Source organism: Myiozetetes cayanensis, unplaced genomic scaffold (assembly GCF_022539395.1).
Source record: "Myiozetetes cayanensis isolate MyiCay16 unplaced genomic scaffold, myiCay2020 scf2-11, whole genome shotgun sequence".
Lineage (NCBI taxonomy): Eukaryota > Metazoa > Chordata > Aves > Passeriformes > Tyrannidae > Myiozetetes > Myiozetetes cayanensis.
The window spans coordinates 49,921,048-49,942,557 of record NW_026087411.1 but is presented as its reverse complement, the minus strand read 5'-3'; the positions used below and the strand labels follow the sequence as shown (position 1 = coordinate 49,942,557).

The 21,510-nt window shown below is 39.1% G+C and overlaps 1 protein-coding gene across 3 annotated transcripts; it reads left to right on the top strand.

Annotated features, from left to right (window-relative positions):
* The first annotated feature begins 23 nt into the window (after window positions 1-23).
* KATNA1 (katanin catalytic subunit A1) lies at window positions 24-18,980 on the top strand. Of its 3 annotated transcripts, none has more exons than XM_050315854.1 (11): window positions 24-97; window positions 4,949-5,123; window positions 5,873-6,030; window positions 7,781-7,964; window positions 9,768-9,889; window positions 11,257-11,362; window positions 11,701-11,859; window positions 12,993-13,119; window positions 14,683-14,817; window positions 15,091-15,217; window positions 18,640-18,980. In XM_050315854.1, exons 2-11 carry the CDS (start codon window positions 4,953-4,955, stop codon window positions 18,836-18,838), a joined length of 1,488 nt encoding a protein of 495 aa, XP_050171811.1. In that variant the 5' UTR covers window positions 24-97; window positions 4,949-4,952; the 3' UTR covers window positions 18,839-18,980. The 3 variants fall into 3 exon arrangements, 2 of the variants coding, with proteins under 2 accessions (XP_050171811.1, XP_050171810.1); XM_050315853.1 differs by lacking the exon at window positions 24-97 and adding an exon at window positions 473-4,226; XR_007628961.1 differs by lacking the exon at window positions 24-97 and adding an exon at window positions 16,094-16,291 and having other exon boundaries at window positions 18,640-18,779.
* The last annotated feature ends 2,530 nt before the right edge of the window (window positions 18,981-21,510 follow it).

The window sequence follows — 21,510 nt, the reverse complement described above, 5'->3', positions numbered from 1 at the left end:
GGGTCGGGCGTCGCTGGAGGAGGAAGGGGGCGGAAGAAGTGGAGGAGCCGCAGCTGCTGCTGCTGTCGCCGCCGGTCCGAGCTCCGGAGAGGAGTAGGTGAGCGAGGGAGCCCCGCGGTCCCTGCCCCGCGCCCCCGGCCGGGCCGTGCCCCCGCTCGGCTCGGGCGGGGGCGATGCCCGGTCCGGCGCGGTGTGGGGGCCGCCCCGACGGCCCCCGGGCACCGGGGAGGCTCCGGCTCCTCCGTCCCGCGGCTGGAGAACGAGCGGCCGCGGCCGCTGCTGTCGCGACAGCCGCCACCATTACACGGTGCTGGTCGGTGTTGTTGTGTCGGGGCTGTCTCTCGCACGTGCTCGGCGCGGCATCGCCGCGGTGTTCCCTGGAAGCCGTCGGGAGGGAAGGCTGCTCCCCGCAGGTGTGCGGCGGGGCGCTCCCCGCCCCGGGAATCCTCCTGGGTGGGCTGCTGGGCGCCGGTTCAGGCACCGAACTCTGGTTCCCACTTTTTCCTTCATCCTCCACCTGTTTTGTTGTTGGATGGTTTGGTGATGTAAGTTTTCTCTACAGACAGAGAGAAGCAATCTCACCTATCCATTTAACTGCAGACCCCTCAAAACCTTCTGAGAAATTTGCTGATTTAATGTAGATCATCATAAAGAATGCCAGCCCCCCATGAAATGGGGAGTAAGTAACGTGCTTAATCAAGTCTTTTGAAAGGCTTAGCCTGGAAAACGTAAAATCATCCGCCACAAGTGTATCTCTGCCTAATGTTTGATTTATGGTTTCTTTCTTTTACACATCTAGGCATGCTCGTGTTCATGGTTGCTGGTAGTTCTTCTTTTGCTACCATTATTGTTAAATGCAGTAAGCGGATGAGAAGCATTTTTTTTAGTATCCAATAAGTCTGGCAACTCTTCTCTTTCCGAAGTAACTAACACAATCACTTCTTGATGCCAAATGTTGCTAGCTATGGATGTTATGAAGATGGGTATTAAGCTGGAAGGGAGCTCCAAGGTGATGCCATCATGTCATCAGTAAAAATTGGTTCCTGAAAGATGTTACTTTGGGGTGTTTTTTTCTCATCTGGCTTGCTGAGAGAACTTTGCAAATTTTACATGGTTGCTTTGATGTCAGAGCCTGTACAGCAGGCTGAAATAATGGAAACATGTGTGCTCTGCCAAAATTCAGGCTCTGGCTTAGTCCAGATATTAAGGTTGGACTGAAAGACTCTTGGAAATATTTTCCATGTATGTCTTGTGCTGTTTGCCGAGTCAGCGAGTCTGCTGCAGTAACTGATGAACTCTAACTTAAATCTTCACTTCCAACATCTGCATTATCAATCTCTTGATTTTTAAAGTTTGGAGAATTTCTTTGTGAAACACGATTGATGCAGTGTTTGGTTATAGTTCCCAGATTCTAATGTATGAATGTGAGCAGCAATTACTTACAGTCATTCCTTATAATGATTTCTTAAAGTCCTTGTGGAAAACATGAAGTGCCCCTAGTGTTTCCTCGATGGTTATCTGTTACCTTTCAAATGAAATACAAAAATAAGTTCCAAAACCTCATTCTCAAACGTTGGTTAGGTTCAACCCTCTCTGCTCTTGGCTGTTCTGTACTTTAGAAGTATTTTAGATCCTGTGAGCAAATGATAAAATGTACTCTGTTACTAGAGATGGGTTAATTTCAGGGAACCTTATATAGCCATAGCTAGTGTAAAGAGTGATTATTGGGAAGTGTGTGTGTTTGTACACAAGGTGGAATTAAACTTGCAAGACAAAGTGCTTAGGTTATTTTCCTTATATCCTGTTCACTGTAGACTTTATGAGCTCTTTACTATTTCAGTTGCTGTTGGAACATAGATAACTTCACTGGGCATGATTCACGGAAAGGTCGTGGCTGATAAGTGCAGCCTTGCAGCTTTGACATCCTGTTACGTGATAGCACCAAATATTTGTAAACACATGCGGTATTACCAAGTATTGGACACATGTGATATTACTTTAAAAATTATGAAGTTGTCAGGATTAGTTTCGTGGGTGTTTTAATCCCTTCAGTTCTGGTTTAACTTGAGATTTGTGTGTACTCACACCTCTCCCACATGTGTCTTGTACCCTACTCTGAGCTGCCACAGCATATTACAACTTTCTGCTGCAAACTTTAACCTAGTTTCAGATTAGTGCTCTAACTCATTTGTGGGGTTTTTTTTCCTCTTAGAAATGCTTCAGTATCTTCAGTCACAGGTGCAGCAAGCCCATGAATTAGTGTATCAGCTCTAACACTGCCTGTGTTCAAGTGGCAGCATCAGTGGCATGTCCAGACATAAGCAGAGCCAGCAGCTTTTTCTGCCTCACTTGTACACAAGAGACTTGTATTTGGAAGCCACTTCAAGCTCTTCTGCTCTTATGAGTCAAGATGAAGCAACAAATTAAATTGATTTTCTAATTTCAGCTAAATTCTTTTGCATTTTTAATACCACTGATGAAACAGATCCAATAGCATTATAAACTTGAGAGAGCACCTTCTTTTTTTTCCCCTATGTGAGTTGCTAACTCACTCTGCTTATGCTTTTGTTTCTACTTTCTGGCCTTACTTTCTCTGCCTTTTCTAACCTGAAAATCTCATTAACTCTTCTATTATGTGTAGTGCTATCATTTTGGTCCCAAGCTTTCATGTCTTTCTGACTTGGCCTCTTTAGGTGTTGTTTTTTTTTCCTTTTAGCTATAGTCACATTTTCAGATGAAAACTGATACTACAAGCTGTTTTGTTTGTGGGGTTTTTTTCTTGATACATAAACAGAATTACTGTTCTTCTTGGATTGCTCTACAGCATTCAGTGTAGAAAAGAAGTTATCTATGACCTCTCTTGGCTTTTGAAAGTCTAGTTTGGTTATAGTAACTTGCTATTACTTGATTTTTAAAATGTTTATTAGCATCTTGCTCAACTTGTGATTTCAGTAGTGTTAGTCATGGGTTTGAATTCTTAGGACAGGCAAACAGGTGTATCTGGTAGGATGAGCAGGAGTGGAAAAGCTTGCTCCTAAATATAGCAGGGAAAACTGTGGTAATATGTGTGTGATGATCCATACAGCAGCTGACAAACATCTTCAGGCTCCTTCTCCTAAGGTTAAAACCAACAAAACTCTCAAGTCAAACTGTGTCTCTAAGGCCTAATTAGCCTGGGATATGTTAGCCTTTGTAGTTGCTGGTCACATTAACTGTATCAGCTTGTAGACATGGCCAGCTCAGCAAGTCTCTGGCCAGAGTGAGATTACATAGTGTAGACTCTATGATAGCAGGTTTCCAAGCTCAGCCCCTCGGGTCCCTTCTGTGTGGATGGGTGTGGGCTGTTGGAGGCCTGTCTTCAGCTCCCTTGCTGCCAGAGTTTTGCTGTTTTGGACTGAAAATGTTCATAGCAGCTATCTGCTCCAAGGGAAGGTGGGAAAGGAAAAGGAAGGAAGCAAAAAAGAAAAGGATGTTGACTGAGGAATGCCTCAGCTATGTGTCTGTGTGTGAAGCTACTTGGGAAGGGGACAGAAAAAGGAGTGCAAATCTTAAAAGTGTTTGATTTGTACTTCACAGCCCCTCTTTACAACGGAGAGCTAACATTTTAGCAGTAGGTTGGCAGGTGTGTGCAAAGTGTGGCTTCTGAAACCTCTGATGTGGCCAAATTCGACCCTGACCTTGTCTTTGCAATGTGTTCAGTCTTAAGTCTGTTTATTGCGCATGAGTACCTCTTACATTCTTTAAATAGTTGATCTGTATCAAGTATGCTTCATCCCAGAGCTTAGCTGTAATTGCTTGTCTGCAGTTGCTTCTTGCTGGCACTGGGTACAGGTACCAAAATGAGAGCAAGACGACTCTCTTGCAGGCGTCTTTAATTGCTTATTTTAATGTTTCCTCTGCTTGGATAAGGAAGTAGAAGGCGAGTGGGGAAAATCTTGGTGTGCAGGAGACAAGAAAAACATAGACAGTGAAGGTATCGTAGAGAAGAAGGGGATGGGATGTATAAGAAACTGATAGGAACGTGGGACAACTGCTCTGTGGACAGTGGCAACTGCAAAGAGTAAGTCTACTGCTTCTGCTTACTACTGTCTTTGTATAAATAATACTTCTGTGCTATTCTAATCTAAAAAGTACAGATTCTGCTAGTGCTGCAAAGTGGAAGTGGTCGCAATCATCGATGTTTGCTCCAAAAGCCCACAAACTACCACTGCTGGTGGGGAAATGTGGTATGGTTTGAACAATATGTTAAATAAAGTGGGTGGTCACACATTACACATTTATTCATAGATTTCCTTACCTTTCAGTGCTAATTCAGCAGCCTCAATGTGTTTCAAGTGTTCCTTTTTAAGTGTAAAAATGTGGGTGATAGGAATGTGCAGGCTGGGCATAGAAGGTGTATGTTTGTTTCAAACAAACATTAAATAAAATTCAAGAGTTGCAAAATCAAACTAATGAAAGAATAGTGTTTTCCAAAAGGCGAGATAAGACTGTTAAAACTTAAGTGCATGGAATGTTAAGACAAAAAAAGGTAACAAAATTTAATGCATCTGGAAAAAGGGCTTTGATTTATTGTTTGTTTGGTTTGGTTTTTTTTAAACCATAGATGAGCACAGTGAAATACTAGTTTGTTTTACAATAGAATGAAAAGGGAAGTATGGCTTGCAACAACTGCATGTCAATCTGCATGTCTTGTATGGGCTTTCAACAGAATCTCCATGGCAAGAAACAATGCTGTGATGTGAAGAGTTTCATTTCTAGTAACAGAGCAACAATTACTGTTTTATATGGATGACATTAATTTTAGGGTTTTTTTTTTCCCTAACTGATACTTTTCCAGCTTCCATATTTTGATATGCTAAATGAGGTAACGAGCGTATGAAAATAGTTGCAAAAAATTGTTCTGCTACTGGGATTTTTTTCTTTCCTTAATACCTCTAATTTTTTTCAGCTTCATGTTGAACATGAGCCTTGTTATGATCATTGAGAATGTAAAGTTGGCCCGTGAATATGCCTTACTGGGAAATTATGACTCTGCAATGGTCTATTACCAGGGAGTTCTTGACCAAATGAATAAGTATCTGTACTCTGTGAGAGACACCTATCTGCAGCAGAAATGGCAACAGGTAAATATTACTTTTCTGGGACATTTTGTGGGATAAGTATTAAAGTAGCAAAAATAGCCACTCTTATTGTAAAGAAAAGTATAAAAATACTTAAAACCATTCTCTGATAAATTAGTGCTGTTATATATAGGCTTCTTTCTTAATATATGGACTTAGTTAAGTCATATTTATGACTTCTTTCTTTCTCTGTCAGTGACAAAAAAGTCAATGGAACACAGCCTTGGGGAGCCAGTCCACTCTGACTTGTCAGCTTCTTGCTGATGAGTGCCCCTGTTATGCTGAAGTTTTGTAGTCTGGTATCATTTGGGTCTTGTTTCCCTCAATGCTTTAGTGTGACTAAGGTCCTTAATAGAAAGTGAGTTGAGGCTGCCATGGTAATTTGTCCTTAACACAAACGGTCATTTTTTTTCATTGATATTCAGTCTAATGAGTTGATACTTTCGATTGCTATTTAATCTATTAGTTTCTGTCATACTTGTTTAATACTCAAGATTTGTAAAAAGTCTCTTTTGATGTTAAATCCAAGATCTATTTGTTTATTCTTTAAATGTGCTGAAGAAGGCAGAAAAACCTCCTCAATATGTAATGTGCATAATTCTTGTTTATTGAAGTAGAATTAGGTAGCTCATTAAACCCTGAAGAATCTATCCAGGCGTTACATGAGCTTGAAAAGAGAACAGTTACAAACTTATTTCCAATGTGCCTAATCTACTTCTTTTTTTTTTTTTTTTTTTTTTCCCCTTAATCAGGTTTGGCAGGAAATAAGTGTGGAAGCTAAGCATGTGAAAGATATAATGAAAACACTAGAGAGCTTTAAACTAGACAATACTCCATTGAAAGCCTCACAACAAGAATTACCAGCTCATGATGCAGAAGTCTGGTCTTTGCCAGTACCTGCTGAACGTAGGTAAGAGGAAACCTGAAGGCCTAAATTAATATTTTTCAGGACAAAGTGTGCTTTGACTTCAGCTTGTTGCGGTGTAATTTTTGTTCTAGAACTTAGATGTGTGGCGCTTGCAGCTTGTCACTGTTTGTAGTGAAGGAGATGCCGTTTTGAGGCAGCCTAATCCAGAATGGTCTGAGGGTTTTATTTTCCATCATGACTGATGTCAAGCTTCTTCCCTCACACCCCAATACACAGTTGCCTGAGTTGAAGGTTTTTTTCACTTCGTTGTCTTTGTTGGCTTTGATTAGCTGGTTAAGGATGCTACAGACATTGTTTTGTGTCTAATTTTTTTTGTTTAGCTTTTTCTTTTTCCATGAGATGAGCTTTCTGAACTGTTTAACTGAAGGTTTTAACACATGCCAGTGGTAGCATGAAGAAAGAACCAGGTGTACATACAAAGCAGACACAGGATTTTGCATTTTGACAGAAAGTGACTATTAGTTTAATGTAGGTGTATGGTCAAATAGTTCTTTGAGGCTTTGGACTTAAAAGCATATTCGCACAGACTGATAGCTTTGGTCTTTATGGGTACATTTTAAAATTTATTTTTTTAATAATTTATTTTACACCTTCTGAAAGAAATGGGTCTTGTGTGATTGCACTATTTCTGTGTATCTCATTTAATAACTTTGGAATACTCCTAGCCAATTTCATTCAAACCTCCTGGAAGGATAGAGTCTAGGAGGCAGAACTTTGCTAGTGTTTTGAAGCTTTCTATAGAAAAGATACAAACTCATGTTACTAAAATGGGAAAGTCTTGACAGAACTGTTTCTATTCAATTTATCTTGCCAGCTGCTGAAGTACTGAATTGTGGCAATATGAAAAAGCCACAGTGAAAACTTGGGCCATACTGTGTTGGAATAACTGCAGTAAATTCCCATACTGAGATATCAGAACTCACAAATTTAGGTGGAAATTAGATGTGAAATTGCACTATTCCTTTATATATATAGGCATATATAAATATAACTGTAGTTGGTGGATACTCCATTTGGAGAATGAAAATACTCTAATATGGCATCAACATATTTGTGTAGTCCAATATGCATTTTATCCTGAAGAGAGATGTACTGTTCTGACAAACTCACTGCTGTGAAACAGTTAAAGACAAGTTCTGTGAAGGTGCTGGATCCTTGATGCGTCTTAAATGATGTTCAAATCACATCATCTACTTTCAGTTAATGCTTTCCAAATACAGAGTCTTACATTTACTGTTCTCTGGAAATAGCTCTGATCTTTTACCTTGCCTCATGGCTCATTAATGCTGGAATTTTAGGAAAGCACATGGAAAAAGTGTATCTGAGAGTAACTGACATGTATAGAAAAGAAACTGAAAAAAGAAACTGTAAAAAAGAAATCGGTAATAACGGTCTCAGTACTGGTTTGTTCATGTGCTTCTAAAATTAGTTTTGTTTCCAACAACTGGAGGCCTCACACAGACATTTTTTCTTTCAAAGGAAGCTCCATAATACTAGAATTACCTTTACTAATAGAATATACAAAGTAAGGAGCTTGTTTTAAGCAAATGAGCCCTGCTGAGTCTGCAACCAAGGGAAAATGGATTTTTAGTGACTATCTAGAAATGTTTGTCTTGTTTCTGACATTATCTTGAGCAAAAGCCTTTTAAGTTTGTAACTACTTGATTTGGTTATGGTAGTGCTCACCAGTGACTTTACACTGAGGCTTTTTGCATATGTTGCAACTAATTAGACCTTCGCCAGGACCCAGAAAGCGTCAGTCTGTTCCATGCAGTGATTGCAGAGGTCACAATAATCGTGTAAGTGCAGCTGTCAGAGGCCCTCACCGTCCATCCTCTCGAAATCCCAATGATAAAGGGAAGGCAGTCCGCAGCCGGGAAAAAAAGGATCAGCAAAATAAAGGAAAAGAGGAAAAGGTAAGCTTGCATATAACTTCACAGAGTTGAGAAAGTCTTTCTTCCTTAGTATTGAGTATATTATAGAATTAGATGCCTATAAAATATTTCTTTTGTTCAAGTCAGTGTGCTGATTTGAATCTCTCACCTTGTAAGGTGTCTGCTTTGTGGACAGTGTTGGTTATGGATGAATTAGAAACAAACATGCTCTTCTGGAAGAAGTGATCTGGTAAATGTGTCAGAAGGGAGGGTGTCAAGAGGCTGGAGCCAGGCTCTTCTTGGTGGTGCCAAGTGGATAAGGCATGAGGCAATGGGCAGAAACAGATGCACAGGAAGTTCCACCTGAATATGAGGAAGATATTCTTTGCTGTGCAGGTGACTGAGCACTGGAACAGGTTGCCCAGAGAGGTTGTGGAGTCTCCCTTACTGGAGATATTCCAGAACTGCCTGGATGCAGTCCTGTGCCATGTGCTCTTAGGATGACCCTGTTTGAACAGGGAGGTTGGACCAGATGACCCACTGTGGTCCCTTCCATCCTTACCCATTCTATGACTTGTTTACTGCAACTTGGAGATAGTTGTTTAAACTGATACCGCTGAATTTCTGAAACTGAGCCTGATGGAGCTCACTTCAATGGGATGTCCTTGGGGGTTAATTGCTTTAGTATATTTTAGACTGAGATTTACTCACCTCTTCCAAAGCACTTCAAGATTTATATAATCCTAAAAGGAGAACTTTACTTTTTTTTATATTGGTGGGGGTTTTTTGTTTGTTGTTGTTGAGATCTGGTGTTAGTTCCATACTCTTTTCAATTTAAAACAAGCAAAATACGATCTATTCCTTGGAATCAGACTGCCGTAATTTTTGCTTTGTGTCTTCGTAAATTTAACTGGTCACCAGAGTAAGAGATCATACAGAAGACACTATATTTGTAGTTTTCCAAGATTAAAAGAAATGAAATCTCCACGTAATAGTTTGTTAGCATCAGCAACCTTATGTTGTGGCAAGGTGTCATGGCCTGTGGAGATAGTATAATCTACAAGGGTGGAACTGTTTAGCTATTTAAGCTACTACTTTTATTAGGAGCTAAATTAGATTGTCTTTGAGTAGTAACCCTCTCTCACTCAGGATATGCACACTTTTTTACAGTTGTTGTGTCATCACCAGTGCTTGCTGTTAAGTGTATAAAAATGGGGTATGTCTAGTGCATTTTATTTCCTCTCAGTTGCATGGTCTCTGCTGTTTGAGCCCTTTCAACTGTGTAGCTTCTTTGCTTCGGCTCTACTGCAGAGCTGCTTCTCTGCTGTTCATGTCCATGCTTCTGTATCAGTTAATTAGTTATTTTATTACTTCTGTGATCTTCCTGCAGATCACCTTTGCCTCATTCTACATGGAAATCATGCTTAATTTTTTTGTGTCCCATGTATATGGCACATGTATGACACTTGAGGGTTTGAGATACCTAGGTCAGTGTAACTTTATGGTCCAGTCTTACACATAATTTCCCCCTACCCAGCTACTGTCTCAGATAGTTTTTGATTTTTCTGGGAGAAGAGGCAAAAACTTTTGAGTGGGATAGCTGTATGCAGTTTTTATTTAGTGCTAAAGCAGTACAATGTGCTGGCTTTGGGGAGAAGGATATGGAACTGGGGCAGTACAGTAATCTGGGTAAACTCACAGATCTTGCAGTGCAGCTGTAATACAAATGCTTTCATAATTTTTCATGCTGGTTTATGTTGCCACCTTCTAGAAATATGATGCTATTGTGGACTTGCAGTGTAACCGTTGTTGTGTTATTTGTGTTGTTGTGTCCTTTATACGTAGAACAAATCCACATCTGAGATTTCAGAGTCTGAACCAAAGAAATTTGATAGTACTGGATATGACAAAGATTTAGTAGAAGCTTTGGAGAGAGATATAATTTCTCAGAACCCCAACATCCGATGGTAAGTGTGAGTACTGCTGCTAGTCTTTCTGAATTGTTGTTTCTATTTCCTCTTATACAGTATGACAAGAATTAAGTATTTTAACATATACTTACGTATAAAAAGTACCTACAGGTTTTCCTTACTGCTTTAAACAGGAATCTAAACTTCATAAGAAGTTGAATATTTTAGAGCATCTTTTTTCCATGCATAAATTTGTAGAATAGTTTGGGTTGGACAGGACCTGTCAAGATCAGCTAGCCCAATCCCCTGCCATGGGCAGGGACATCTTTCCCTAGATCAGATTGAGTAAAACCCTGTCCAGTCTGACCATATGAAGCTTGTCAGACTTTTCTAGGAGACTTAAAATCAATTTTTGAGATACTCTTTTGCAGTGTAAAAGTTTCTAGTGTCTGTCCATGTCTCTTCATTTGAAAAACTGTTTTGCTACCCAGGGGCATATCAAGACAGAAAACTGATTAACAAAGAAGTTATGTCAATATAGGAACCCTTTGAAATGTTGCTGGATGTGATGTGGCTGCCAGTATAAAATATAACCCTGTGCCAGTACCTTTACATAAATGTGTTAAATATTAAACCTTATACAAAGCTTGTTTTGTGTTCCAAATGTTTTCAAGCTCAGGTGGTTTTGTGAGGATTAAGTGAACAAAATCTTCTGTCAAATAAAGTAGGCTTTAAAAAAACTGAGCACTCCAGCAAAAAATTAGTGTGCGTGCAACTGTCACGTATTTCAGTTTAATACGTAAATACGTGTTTCAGTTTTTATATGGAGTCTTAAATTATGACTTTAGATTTGAAACTAGTTCTCCATATGGATATGCTTTGAAACCAAAATATTATTTGGGCACATGCTGATAAGAGGAATGCCCTGAGAGTTACCCTCAAGAAAATAAGACCAGCCTATAAGGTACCTAGGAATTAGTACATTTGTAACTCTGAAAAAGAATTCCGAAAATTCTGTGTAGTTCTACTCCATTTACTGGTCTTCATCAAGTTCTTGTAACAGTGAAAGATGGTATTTAAGTTTCAGGGACATCCAACCTCTTGGCAAAAGAAGAAAACATAATCTGTAGCTAGCATAAGTTTAACCAACTTGCTCAAATCTTATCATTCTGTGAATGCCAGCAGTGGTGCTCTAGTGAAATAGTTAATGTCTTTTTTTTTTTTTTTCTGGAACCTACTAGCCAGATGCTATTGTAATTGTTGTAGACTTTTGCCATTAGAATGTAAATAATTCAGGAAAATTAGTTGGATTGATGGGAGAGCCAACACGTAACGATAAGTTTAGTTGCATAATTTTTTGAGCTGTGGACTGATTCCTTTGCGTCCTGTCTGAATCTGTCAAACACCTTTCTCTTTCCTGTCAGGGATGACATTGCTGATTTAGTAGAAGCCAAAAAGCTGCTTAAGGAAGCTGTAGTTTTACCCATGTGGATGCCAGAGTTTTTTAAGGGAATTAGAAGACCGTGGAAGGTATGAAAAAGTCTGATTCTGTGATCAGTATTAGGATTCTGAGATTGGATCTTGGCAGAACAAGAAATTTCAAGTGTTTTACAGTTTATATAAATTTGTTCCACTCTTTAGCAACAAAATTAATAGTAAATAGTACCAACAAAATAAAGATGTCAGCCAGATACATGTACTGTCTTCAGCTATATTGTTGTGGGTAAGCAAGAGTAATTAATACTTACCTTTGAATAACTTTTCAGGGGAAAGTTTACATCCATTATTTTATTATTGCACTACTAAATAAACTGTGAATTTCTGTGTTTTGATTCTTATGTTAAAAGTGGTTCTTTTTATTTTAATAGGGAGTTCTGATGGTTGGTCCTCCTGGTACTGGAAAGACCCTTCTAGCAAAAGCTGTAGCCACTGAATGCAAGACTACTTTTTTCAATGTTTCTTCTTCCACACTTACCTCAAAATACAGAGGAGAATCTGAAAAACTTGTTCGTCTGCTGTTTGAAATGGTGATTGAAGTTTCTGAATATGAACAGTGAGATAATGAAGTAGAATGTCTTCTAGAATAGTGAAACCTTGCCAAGGTTTCAAACTCACAGCATGCACAAACAACTCTCCAAGCTTTCAAATGCTTTAGGCCTTTCTGATTTACCAGTTTACAATTCAAGATTATTCCTGAATTGCTTTATAAAAGCTGAACAATTAGATTAGTCTTTGAGATTCAGGGTTAGTTTGCTACATTAGAGGGAGCTCGCTATAAGCTGATGAGTGATACAGAACGTGCTTGAATATAAAACTAATATGAAATTAATTGCTTTCTGCGTCAGAACCCTATTTAGGCTGTGTGTGTTTTGTTGTTGTTATGGGTGGGGGCTTGGGTTTTTTTGGGCTTAGAATATGTGGACTTCCAAACTGTAGTTGGCCTCAGAGCACATAAGACTTGAAATTGGCTCCAAAAATAGTAATTTTGTTGTTGTTGTTGTTATGTGTTACCAGGTTTGTATGCAGTGTTTGCTAGGGTGCCTACTACTGAGGGGGATGGCAGAGTTGCAATTACAGTAGTTAGACAAGTCAGGAAATAAAAGATCTTTTACGTAGTAGTTTGATAGGCATGATATCAACTCATTTAATATGATTGATCAAAAATGCATACACACAATGAACAGTATCTCAACTGCTGTTGAGGCAATAGCCTTTATTATTGTGGATCCTTGTCTTTGACCTCCCTTGTTTTCAAAAGGATCAGAGTTACTTTGCAGTTGACCTGGTTCTTGGACAGGTTCCATGTCATGGTGTCCCAGCATAACATTCATTCTTGCTCAAACTGAAATCTTATTCAAGCGTTCTGAGATGAATTTCACAGTTATAAATGTTATTCCTAATGTGGAAAACTGTGTTTAGCTCATTAAGTGTTTGTTTATAGCCCTAACAATTACAGGACTTTGCCAAAAGCTGTTCTGCTCAAATGCACAGCTGCTCTATACCTGTGTGCAGTGGTCCAAGAGGGGGAAAATTAGGAATTGTTTGATACTAATGAACTCATTGAATGGGGTAAATATGACTTTACTCAGCTCTGAATATGCTGCTGTTAAATGGGAGTAGACTGCTACTTCAGCTTCTGCTTTGTCTTTGCTTTCTTTAGGCTCGATTTTATGCCCCCACAACTATATTTATTGATGAGATAGACTCTATCTGTAGTCGAAGGGGAACTTCAGAGGAGCACGAAGCCAGCAGACGTGTGAAGGCAGAGCTGCTGGTTCAAATGGATGGTAAATAACCTGAATACTGGGAGATGCTGCACTGGAGGAAACTTGAGGGACTTTCCCCCCCCAAAAAAAAAACAACAACAACCCCACATTCAAAACTTCATTCTTCAGAAGCAGTTTTGTCAAAGCCTTACATAGAATTGGGGTAGAGATGTACAAGTGCTCTACTCCAACTGTTGGTGTGGAAGGAAACATTATTTCACAGTCTTTTAGCTTCTGAGCTATGACCTTGTATTAGTGACCCAGAATAATGAAGGTTCAGTGGAAAACACAAGATTTCAAAACAGCAGCAGAAAAAAAGTATTAACTGCTTCTCTCAGTCTGTACCTAGCATATCATTCACTTCTCCAAAATCAAGTAAGAAGTGTTTCAAAAGAACTGTCACCTGTTCCAATTTAAACTTCAAAGGCAATCAGTGCACTTAGCTTCTTTGGGATCTCTTTTTCTCTTAAAGATATAATTAAAAAATGAAGACGTTTTGTGTAGAAGTGGTTGAGAGACTTTTCATTTTAAAACACTAAGTTTATTACAGCTATTTGGTTAATATTTCACAAATCAACAAACTTTAAAAGTAGTTAATACAGTGCAAAGTTTCTATAGATCTATCCTTTTTATACTCTGGCAGAGAGAAGGAAAGGAGTAACTGGAAAGTGCTACTCTGTGGGATGTTTTGTGATAGAGTTCCATGAATCACAACATCTGTTTATTTATTTCTCAGTCTCTGATGTTGATACCCTTTTATGTTTGACTTTAAATAGCAGCAGAGCTGTAATACTGTTCTCATGTCAAGTATGTACATAATCTGAATTTATTAGTAGCAACTGTTTGAATCCTTTTATTTGAGCATCATAAATGGTGTTTTATCTGCAGATTCTCTGGCAGACTAGGTACAATGCCTATTCCATGGCCCAGTCCTATAATTATAAACAAAAACAGTAAATGCAGAGAGTAGCAAGTTTAATGAAGTTACCTTCTTCCTGTTCCAGTAGATTCATAGTGTTTAGAAAGTGGGATGTTCTCCCTGTCTCTGAGAAGTTGTTATTTAGTCCACCCAATTTAAACATTAACTCCAGCAGTTTGTAAGAATCCACCTGTATATATGAAACCTTTGGCCTGAATTCAGAACTGAAGAAACTTTGTAGGGAAGTAATGCTGCTCATGTGTGGCTGTTAGTGAATACTGTGGGGGAATGTCTGTTTTGGGGTGTAGTGATGGTTTTGGAGAGTTGTTTTGTTTTTCTCCACACACTGTTAGAAGATGTTGATGTGAAAATTGAAGTGCTCTAATGGCAGAAATGCACACAGCTCTGCTGTAAAACCATTCTAGCTATGAGAGAGAGGAACTTGCTGATCTCAGCAGTGGCCTATTCCACTGCTCCTAGTTTCCATTTATGTTTTCAGGCTGTCATAGAGATGAAAAAGTGAATTCTGTTGCACTTGGTGATTCTATTATGCTTGTGCAATAAAGTAACTGGTTTAATATTATAGAACTGTGAATACTGTTCTCTCTATACATGAAATTTCAGAAAACGTATGTATGTTTTACTTTCTCTTTTCTCCACTGCAGGTGTCGGAGGGGCTACTGAAAATGATGATCCTTCTAAGATGGTCATGGTACTTGCTGCTACTAATTTTCCTTGGGATATTGATGAAGCCCTAAGACGGAGACTAGAAAAGAGGATTTACATTCCTTTACCATCAGGTATAAAGAGTTGGGGAGAGGAGTGGTTAAAAAGACTAAAATCTAAACTTTATCAATATTCCTTTAGTTTTGATCGCCTGGTTTAAAAATCTAATTGATACATGTAAGCAAATTCACTTCTGGATTCAGGATCAGGTGAAATCTAAACACGAAATTTACCTTCATAGCAAATACACTATCCTTTTTCTCATTCTTCCCTCTTATCCCTCTTCAATTTATTATTTATCTTCAGAAAGCAAATTGCATAGTCTCAGTTTTCTTTTCTCTCATTAGCAAAAGGCAGAGAGGAACTCCTAAAAATAAATCTGCGAGAGCTGGAACTGGCTGACGATGTTGACCTTGCAAACATAGCTGAGAAAATGGAAGGTTATTCGGGTGCAGACATCACCAACGTATGCAGGTAAGTTAACATTGCACCATTTGCGTTACTGTCACTACACACTGCAAGAAAACTGTTTGTAAGGTCACCAAGTTACGTGATTGAAGTTGCTGGATAAAAATGGACCGTAACTTGTCTTTTACGTATGGCTAAAAGGTGAAATAACTGCGTTAATATTTAACTAAGTTTTCATTTGAAGAGCAGTCAGTTGCAACGTAGTAATTTAAATAAGCTATGAATTAGGTAAAATTCCCCGTTCTTTCATGTAGACTAAATTCCTTGCGTGAGGAATATCCACAGGATGGTAAACTTTAACTTGTAGCATTGCAGTCATTCCACTGGGGTTACACTTCTGCAGAAATCCTTATGTAGAGGTGATAGTGGCAGTGGCCAGAGTACCTACGTAACAACACGGAGTGTTCTTCCTTCATGACACAGAAAAGGTGTCATGTGGTGGTACAAGAGCTGTGTACTCAGCACAGTGGCTACTGTGATGAGGCTGACTTAACTTTTCTTCTACATTTGTGAGCTTGTTCTCTAACCTAGATTCCTGAAATAATTGACTAAAAATACCTTCTAACCCTTCCTCTATAATTTCTTTCAAAAACTGAAAAGGAGAGGACTGATCTTCAGTCATGTGGTTTACATTGAAAGTATTTCACTGGCACAGTTGCAGCAGTGGCAAATTACAGAATTGCCAGGAAAGAACAGGGAACTGAAGCCTTTAAAGATGTTGTTGTCATCTGATAAGCACTTATGTAATGATGCTTTCAGGCTGGAGCTCCTGGTTGTGCCAGCCAACTCTTGTGGGGCTGTGCTTTGAACAGGGTGAGAGATGTTCTGGATTAAAAACACCTTCTCATTACTTCCTCAAACGCGGATCCGTTTCTTGCCTAGATTCCTAATAAAGCTCTGCAAACATGTGTCAGCACAGCTGAGAGGACAATATGCTGTGACACAGGGATGAATGCAAGTAGCCTGTATGCAAAACTGCCACCAAAGGCTCTCAGCAGGCTCGCTTAAGGCTGAACTAAGAATTTGGAGCCTCAGTACGGCTTCCTGAACAAACCTTGCACAGTGTCTGGGAAAAGAATGGTATGTTAGTTGCTCTGAATCTGTGTTGTGCAGATTTGTTTCATTCGTAAGTTTGTGAGATGAATTTGTGGTGTTCTTTCTATCGGTCTTGGTCTTGGTGTTGGTTGTGCTCTGAAAGGAGCTTGTGCTAATAGGTTCACGTCATATAAAAGAGTTTATTTGGTCTGCTGCTTTGTGCATTTTAGCTGTACTTTGTCTCCTCCGGCCTGTTTAGTGTTTGTTGTGATTAATTTTAGACTGAACATCAATACACTTGTTTAAAAGTCAGAATATTTTTCATGTTTCTCAGTGAATTTCATATGTGTATGTATATGCCCACACTGTTACTTCTGGCTTTTTTACCTAAAGTCCCTTTGTACAAATACTATTAAACAAAACAAAACCAAACCAACAGATGAAAAAAAAAAAACCAAAAAGAAACACCTGAGTCTTTCATTTGTGGCAGTCTTCTAAGTAATAACTGAGATGGCAGCAAGCAGAAATCCAGATGAACTAAGGTTTGCATTCACATGATTTGAAATTACTTAGGAAGTACTCATATTAACCTCTGTGTTTACACTTTTTTCATAGTGTCAGGAGAAATAGCTCTTGTTTCATTAACACTGAGTCAGAAAGACATGTCTGATTAAAAAGTGCTTTTGTGTGGTTCAGACTCACAATATGTAAGCATAGTAAAGTTCAAACCTTTAGACTATGACTAGTCCTTGCTAGTGCCACAAGCAAAACCAAAGAAAAGTGGGCCAGCGACCAGGTTTACTGAAATTACTCCCCCATCTTAAAGAAATTGAGGTGAAGTTCAGAGTTTGGTGAGCCAGAGTGAAAATCAGTCAGAGGTTACAGTACAGTAATGTAACCATGGGAAATGAAGGAGGAACTTTATTTTGAAATAATGACATTCAGGGAATACAGAATGCATCTAAATTGCATATTAGATTGAGTATGAATTGACTTTGAGTCGTTGTTTTGAGCAGGCTGTGAATGTTGAAAGGCCTTTTGAATAGAACTGGCCCCTGCTGCATCTTTCAGTGGGTGGCTGCTTGTTTTTTTGAATACAGCTTTGCTGCTTCTCCAGGCACCAAGAGTGCATTTGAGAAGGCATCAAGAGTTCATGTTGGAATGACTGTCGATGAAATGACTTTACAAAAGGAAGTGGTCGCAGCTGCACTTCAGTTGTGTGGGTGTGTTGAGGTGTGGTGGGCTTGTTGGTTTGGTTGGTTGGGTTGTTTCTGCTGGATTTTGGTTTTTTAACAGCTGTATAGGAGCAAATTAGATGCATGGAATGCTCCCCCTCACCACTGTGTAACACTGGCTTTTAGTTCACAAATGCTGTTGTAACAGCAAAGCATGGTGATATTTGGCTAAGATGGAGTTCAACAAGGCAACTTCTTGGGGTTGTTCTGAAATTTTAGTTCCTGTATTGTGCATTTTAATTTATTAGTTAACAGTTATTTAGTATATTCATGAAGTCTGTCAGTTATGATTTCCTTTAGGGAGTGGGGTTGGTACTGAAACAGAATATGCTGAAACCATCTTTCTAAATCCTCCTAGAACACAATGTGCAAGTTTTTTCTCTTTAGATTCTCACCTACTAATATGATAAGACACTGTTGTGATATCAGTGGTATTACCCTTCCTTTTTTTTTTACTACTAGACAAATAAGCAGCATTTTCTTATAAGCTATGTAAATTATGAATTAGCGGGAACTTTAGTCTCCCAGCATTATCTGTCACCTCACCAGCTCACCACCTGCTGCTACTAGATTTACTGCTGGAGGTCTAAATGCAGTCAAACCTAATGCAGAAAGAAAATTGCACACTTGTAAAGACACTTAATGCTCACTGAGGCCAGAAGTTTGAGGAGCTACAGGTGGAACAGATTTTGTCATCTAACTGTTTGCTGTGAGCATACAGGTTGGAGGTAGATACTGTCCACTGTCTTTGAAGTGGGATTCCTGTTCGAACCAGGAAACATTCAAAATGCTCCAGCTACTCCTGCTAATATCTAGGAGGAGTGAAATTGAGACTTTCACCTTGTTCCTGTTTAAAAATACAATAACCAGCGGCTACATCATAGGCATGCAGTGACATTAGATAAACTGGTTAATCTTCACCTGTTTTGCCTAGCCAGTGAGTACTAGCTATTCAAATATCCAGTGAGGATAAATCCATGTCTGAAACATGTGGATGGCATTTGGAGATCTTCGTATAAAAATTTACAGTTCTTGACTGTATCGTTTTGAATGCAACAGCTTAACTGGAATGGTATTTTGAGCCTTTCAAACAACTGAACTTGCCATCCTGCTTTGAGTAAACATTTATTTCTTTTTATTTCTTGCCCTCCTGAATAGAGATGCATCGCTGATGGCTATGAGGCGGCGTATTGAAGGCTTGACACCAGAAGAAATAAGAAATCTTCCCCGAGATGAAATGCACATGCCAACAACTATGGAAGACTTTGAAATAGCTTTGAAGAAAGTTTCTAAATCGGTATCTGCTGCGGACATTGAGAAATATGAGAAATGGATAGCTGAATTTGGATCATGTTGAGTTGTCTTCTCTTGAAGAAGCCACCTTATGTCTTAAAGCAGCTTTAGATATAATCAGTGGTGTTTCAGTGCACTGCATGCTCTTTTTAACTTTTGTAATTTAAGAGCAACAGATGTCTCAATAAATTTTTTTAAAATGCAAATTCTGTCTAGCTCTCTTTTAACTAGCTCAGAAGTCACCAATTTTTCTCAAATGCTGATGGTACCTGCTTTGATTTTCAAGATTTTAAAATTACTTGAATTTAATATTAGAACTCTCGTATCAGAGTATTTACTCTTGAAAAATTGTTGTAACACAAAAAAACCCCACCAAAAACCACCAAACTAGCCCCGCTAACTGAGTAAGGGATGCTTAGAACTGGAAAACAGGAAGAACGAGATGGTTACAAAGACAGTTTTCCTAACTGATCTTGGAATTCTTGGAGAATTCTACCCTCAAACTGTTTCTAAGGTATTAATAAGGAACCTGTGCAAAGGGTGAGATGTGGAACAGCAACCCTCGTGCTGTATCAGTTAATAGAGTCAGCTGAAGTTTAAGTAAGGGGTAGGATCATGGTGGGTTTATGGTGTCTGTTAAATGATATTAAAATACATTCTGCTAGTGTAAACTAACTCTGTGTGGCCAGTAGTGATGCTGAGTCACGTGTGGAGTCTCCTTGTAAGTCCAAGAGAAAACAAAATCTTTCTGACAATTATTCTGAAATATGTTTTTCTTCCTTGACTGTATGGTGCTATAAGGGTCAGAACTCTGGACTGGTAGGTTGAGTCCTGGCTTACACATTTACTCTGGTAAGGCTGTTCTGATAAGGCAGCATGTGTTACATTTGGGCTCAATTGGTAACCCTGACTTGACAGAAAATCTGAATTCTTTTTTTTCATTACTTGGTAAGTAGTCGAAGCAGTTCTCTGAGAATGGTCCTACAGTGACCATCTAGATAATAATTTTAGATTTTTCTCTACAGTGCTAATTGTATCTGAAACACCTATAATTTCTATCCATCTGCTACTATTTTGGAAACACTCCTTCCTGCTAGCTCCTCACAGAGCAGGCAGCTGTAGTTCTGCTTACAGATAAACTTTATGCTTTTTCATGAATCACATAGGTCCAGACTTGTTTCAGCTGGTAGATACATGCTATACAAAACTGGCTGTGGAGTTCCTGATTATGTGTCTCTTTAGATGCTGCAAGGTAGACAGGAAGGACGAATGGTAATGAAAAGCTGCAGTCTGAGTAGGAGGCAAGAGCATCTCAAAGATAGAGTTGTGAAAATGCCATTATCATGACCATCTTGTATGTACTTAAAATTCATCACTATGTTGCGAGTGACAGCTGAACACACTGAAAAGGGACTTCCAGCAGTGTCAGCAATGAGATGCTCTAGTAAAACACTGAGATCTTGTGAGAGCTCCTGCATCTCTGAGGGAACCTGGCAGAAATGAAGGAAAGAAGTTCAGGTGAGTACACAACTGTGTGCGTTTAAACTTCCATTTCCAAAGTGGAAAACTGATCTACTTTCATTTCAAACAGATAGCCCTGTGTGTCAGAGTTCAGAAAAGTGTAATTCTGTGGTATTTTGAAGAAGTGGGTTCTCTTAATATTTATGTGTTTGTATATTAGGATGAGAGTGGACCTGTCAACTGTGTTGCAGGAGGAGATTTCGTCCCATAATTCATTGCAAGCAAACCAAAATACTCAATCTGTCCCTCAGGTAAGAAGTGAAAGGAGGCAAGCTTTGATCCTTGGAAGCAGTCCAGTAAGGGGCTGCTTAGACTGAAAGTGTGATAAGTTTTGAGAACTCCTCCCGTAAACCTCATTTGAAAAGTAAGAGTTTAGTTCTCAACCAGCGCAGTTCACTTTGAATGAACAAAATTAACATCTCTGTAATATGCAGTAGAGGGGGAAAAAAGCGGTAGAGGCTGAATTTGCAGCTCAGAAGTTCATTTTGTTTTGGAACACAATATGGTGATACATGGCTGCAGTGAGAGATACAGGTTGTGAGGTGGTAAGAGATGTTGCTGTTCTAAAAACCTACTGCCATCCTACCAAGGGTTTTTTTGGATAGTTGGAATTTTTAGGGTTTCTTTTCAGTACTCTGCCCCCCCACCTTCTCTTCCTGGACACATGTATCCTTATCAGTTCATGTCCTGGGAAAATGAGACCTACCGTCACTGGCATGTAGGACAGCTGCCGTTTCCCAACTGCATTAGCTGCAGAAGGTGGTTTTTAAATCAATTTACAAAATAGTTTAGATTAGTCCCAGCTCAAAGTAGCAATCCTCTGAAAGGTGCAAGACTCGTGATTTGGGAAATCCATCTGCATGCTAAAGCAGAAACACAAGTGCTTTAACTTTATTTAAATAGACTCAGTAACTCCAGCTCCTTAAAGCAGCGTTATCTGGCAGTTACTGTGTTCAAGATTTACACTATTTTTAGAATTTCATTACCTGGTGGTAGTACTTCTTTCCTCATGCTTTGTAAACACCATACAGAAGAGGATTACTGAACTTATGGAAATCAGCCAAGTCATGAAGCAGTACCAGCACTTTTTCAGGCTTAACCACTCATTTGTTGCAGCTGTTTAGAAGAGCTAAATCTCCTTGTTGCTGTGCAGGTGCTTGGTTTACAGTTTCATACGGAGGGACGCAAAGAGCACATGGAAACATCTGCCAGATT